The 4,538-nt window shown below is 27.4% G+C and overlaps 1 protein-coding gene across 1 annotated transcript in view; it reads left to right on the top strand.

The window, feature by feature from the left end:
• The first annotated feature begins 3,893 nt into the window (after nucleotides 1-3,893).
• Nucleotides 3,894-4,538, top strand: part of LOC117166858 (apoptosis-inducing factor 3) — a 222,802-nt gene continuing 222,157 nt past the window's right edge. The window contains exon 1 of the mRNA XM_033351229.1: nucleotides 3,894-3,939. Coding sequence (XP_033207120.1) covers nucleotides 3,933-3,939 — 7 coding nt within the window. The 5' untranslated portion in view covers nucleotides 3,894-3,932. The remainder of the gene's footprint in view (nucleotides 3,940-4,538) is intronic.

The raw sequence follows: 4,538 nt of genomic DNA, 5'->3' as shown, positions 1-4,538 counted from the left end.
AACTTGCCTGCCGCGCTAACTACCGGTAGGTGGTGCAACTAATCTCATGCCGTATCTAGGACCTAATATCTTTGTATATATACACTGGATACGATATAGCAGTGTACCTGCCAAAGGGAGTTTGAGGCAAATTGAAGGAGGGTTTTGCATGGACATAGGAAACAAGGGACTAGGCATGCCATTGCGGGGGTGGTGCAATGAGGGGGCAGGTCCGCCACCTTTTGATGTCCCGCGACAAACATGGCAGCGCCCACATGTTTATATTTTCACGCACAGTTTGTCGCCAAAAATGCTCGTGCGCATAATCAAATGGCACATCGTAAGATGGCGGCTCTCCCCACTCATGGAATTCTCCCCCCTCCCTTGGATTCAACCCCGCTCGACCAAGTTAGGATGGCATGCCTAGTCCCGTGTTTCCTATGTCCATGGGGTTTTGGCACTGAGCGTCCTCGATGGTCATTCAGTGAAATAAGTGAAACGAGCGCGAAAATTCGAAATGTATAGCTTATGAGAACAAAAGAAGGAGCAATATTTTATTCATTAGAAGAATATAATTGATATGTTCTACATAACGTTTTATGTTTTACTATTCCCATTGTTGTCGAAAACAATTTTTTAAAGTAATTTTTACATTTAATTTAATTTTAAATTGATAATTAATGTCCTTTATGAAAATTGAACAACTTTAAATCCTTACATTTAATCTTTTTGGATGAAAATTTATTGAAGATTAGGTTTACAGCAGATGGAGAATTTCTTTAGAAAGTCAAATATTTGGTTCACATATTATGTATTTTGTGAAAAGTTTATGTTTCTTGGTGAGAAAAAGTAACCTTTTCAGCGGAAAATAAATTTTAGATGAAAATTCATTTTCTTAACCAAAAATTCATTTTTAGAACTGAAAATCTTACTATTCTAATTTTGCTTGAAAACATTTTTTTATAGTAATTTTTTAATTTAATTTTTAATTAAAAATTAATGTACTTTATGAAAATTGAACAACTTTAAATCGATATTTATATATTCTACCTTAAATTTGATCTTTTTCGATGGACATGTATTGTAGGTTATGTTTATGGTAGACGAAGAATTTTTTTAGAAATTCAAATATCCGTTTGTCATTTCATGTATTTTGTGAAAAATCTTTGTTTCTCGATGCGAAAAATTAATCTTTTCGGCGGAAAATAAGTTTTTATATGAAAATTTATTTTCTTAACCGAAAATTTATTTTTATAAGTGAAAATCCAACTATCCCAATTTATTATTGAAAAGAATTTTTTTATAGTAATTTTTCAATCGAATTTAAATGTTTTCATGTAATTTTTCACGTATACATATTTCGAGAATAGCTTCTTCTTGGTTAGAAATTTATTTTACTTCTATTTTCACTATACCAAGCTTTTGAAAAGTATTATTTTCATTTAAAATTGTTACGATATAAAGGTGATTTGCAGAAGAGGTGAATGAACTATAATAAGAATCAATTTACATCAATATTTTGGTACATTTATTATCTTTCCGACATACAATGTAAATAAAATAAGCATGCATTGTACGTAAATATTAAATGAAATAAAATTCATACGAATATTGGAGTAATTTTATTAGTTCCGTTACAATTTGCAAAAAGCATATTATTTCATCTATCAGTATTTCATCTATCAGCTTATTTCATCTATCAGTTTAGGACGCCATAAACGTTCAGTTTCGACTTTCGAAGGCATTTTCTCTCCAATTTTTCCAATCCTTCGAAATCTTTTAAAAACTCTTGAAATGTTTTAAAGCTCCTCAAAATATTTTGAAATTTAAAATATACTCTGAAATATTTCAAATCCTTAACAATCTTCTGAAATACCTAGAACTTTTTTTTTAAGATTTCTAAAGTTCTTTGGGATTTTTTTAGTTCTTTGAAATTCGTTTAAATTATCAAAATAAATGGAAAATTCCTTGACATCTTTTAAAACATCCTCAAATATATAAAATCCTTAAAATCTTTTGAATCTTCTGGAAATTCTTTAAAGTTTTAGACAAAAATTTAGAAAAATTTGGTTTTTAGATACCGTGGCCTTTACAAAATTCTGATTATCAAGTGTCAGAAATTTAAAATTTTGGAATTTTCCTACTTAGTTCCTACTTTTTCAGTTTTTCTAAAAATTAACGCTGTTTTGGCAGTTTTAAGAAAGTTTCAACTTGCTCTAAAGAATTGGAGATACAACTTTTTGAAATGAAATTTTTGTAATTTTTTTCATAATTCGCTTGAGTTCGTGAAAAAAAATTGATCTGTCTCATATTTTAAATTGGAAAATAATATTTTACGGCTTTTAAACTAAATAATAAAACACTTAATTTTTATAATATTTGTTTAGTTGATAATTTCTAAGTATTATATTGTCCTCGATCAGAACGAAATATATACAATATTTCTAATATTTGAAAATTATGAGCTTATACCATGAAGAAATGCAACAACAAAGCAATGAAACAATTAAAATCTAAATGTTAAATGAAACTGTGAAATGAATTTCAGGACTGAAATGCTAATTAACACATAGTAAATAAACAAAATATTGGTTAAAATTTGCTCACAACAAAATATAGGTTCAGATCCTACAATTAAATTTTTGTAATATTTTCGAAATCGCATTTTAAGTTTTAAATATTTGAGGATGTTTTGAAAGATGTCAATGAATTTTCCATTTATTTTTTAGAATTTAAAAGAATTTCAAAGAATTGAAAAAATTTAGAAGGATCATTTAAAAAAAATTTCAAAGTACTTTAGAAATCTTAAAAAAAAGTTCTAGTTATTTCAAAATATTTCGAAGGATTTGAAAAATTTGAGGGAATTTTAAAAAGTTCCAATTAATTTTCAATTTATTACAGAAATTTAATATGAGATTTTAAAGGATTTGATATATCTTAGGATATTTTAATAGATTCCAAGGCATTTTCAATTGATTTCAATAATTTAGTATGAGATTTTTAAAAATTTGAAATATTTTTGTGTATTTTTAAAATTGCTAGAAATTTTCAAGAGCTTTAAAAAACTTCAAGAGATTTCAAAGGGTTTTAAATATTTTAGGATATTTTAAAACATTTCAAGGAATTTTCATTGCTTTTCAATAATTTCAATCGATTTCAAAGAATTTTAACGATTTTTTTCATATTTCCTGGCTGAAGGTGGAACTACCTTGTTAAAAATTTAGTTTTTTTGGTTGGTGATTCATAAATTTAGTTGGAAAAATCTGTTTTCTGAAAAATTAACTATTTTGTAGACAATTCTATTTGTTTTGGGTTAAAAATCAATTTTTTTGACTACAAATTTAACTATTCTATGTTTTATTGAAAAGTGATCTTTTTTAGTTTAAAATGTTTGTATTTTATTGAATACTCGTCTTTCTCAATAGAAAATTCATCTTTTTTGTCGAAAATTTAATTATGATTAAACATTGATTTTTTCTATACAAAATTAGTCTTGGTGGTAAATAAATTTCTTTTGTGAGAAATTCATGTATTTTATTAAAAATTCCTTTATTCAGTATACAGTTCAGCCTTTTGAATAAAAATTTAACTTTTTGTTCAAAAATTTAACTATTTTATTTAAAAGAGTTTTAACCATTTTTTTAATTGATGTATTTTCTTCAAAATTTATTTCTTTGGCAGAAAACTAATTGTTTTAGTTAAAAGTTGAACTAATATTATTAATAAATGGTCAACCAGACATTATTATTGATATAATAATTTATAATTATAATATTAACATGAAACTTTATGTAGAATATATCAATTATATTCTTCTAATGAATAAAATATGCTCCTTCTTTTGTTATCATAAACTACACATTTCGAATTTCGCGCTCATTTCACTTACTTTCCTGTGGTGCGTTCCAGGGGACAACCCGGGTGCCCTCGGGTGCACTCCAAGCCGTTCCACGATGTTAGGTGAGTGTTGGAAAAGATATAAACGTAGATGCTGTGCGGGCTTAGTTGCCCGCCATAAATATAGACGGCGCATCCGGCGAAAAAAGTCACTTCCCCTCTACTCACCTCTCCCGAAGAAAGCACTATCCGATATAGTTTGCCAAGAGCCACTTGGAGCGCTGTAAGCAACTCTCGGCACACCTTCGAGGCGCACTGATGGAAAACTTAGCTTTGACAAGAACCATTTGGATTAAAAGTAAATTGCCAATTAAAACATTTTTACATTTATAATTTTGCAAAACTTGGTTGTTTTAATAAATACCACAAATATAAGTCAATGAGTAATTTACATTACGGTTTCATATATTTTCCACTAATTCTAAAATTATTAATTATAATTTTCATTCTATATATTGTCTATGTATAGTTCTTTAATAGTATTTAGTTTTTATATTTATTTTTGTGGTCTGCAATTTCTACGGACTTTTTTAGTCTATTCGTCTAATCAAGTTCTCGTATGTATTTTCCAATTTCTTAATTATTATATATTCTAACGTTTTTATAAAAATATTATTATAATTCCAAGTGATAGGAAAATTGTTCTTTCGGTTTTTAGATGT

The sequence above is a fragment of the Belonocnema kinseyi genome, chromosome 2, assembly GCF_010883055.1.
Source record: "Belonocnema kinseyi isolate 2016_QV_RU_SX_M_011 chromosome 2, B_treatae_v1, whole genome shotgun sequence".
NCBI lineage: Eukaryota > Metazoa > Arthropoda > Insecta > Hymenoptera > Cynipidae > Belonocnema > Belonocnema kinseyi.
Note: the sequence above shows the minus strand (reverse complement) of the source record. Positions and strands in the feature narration are given on the sequence as shown.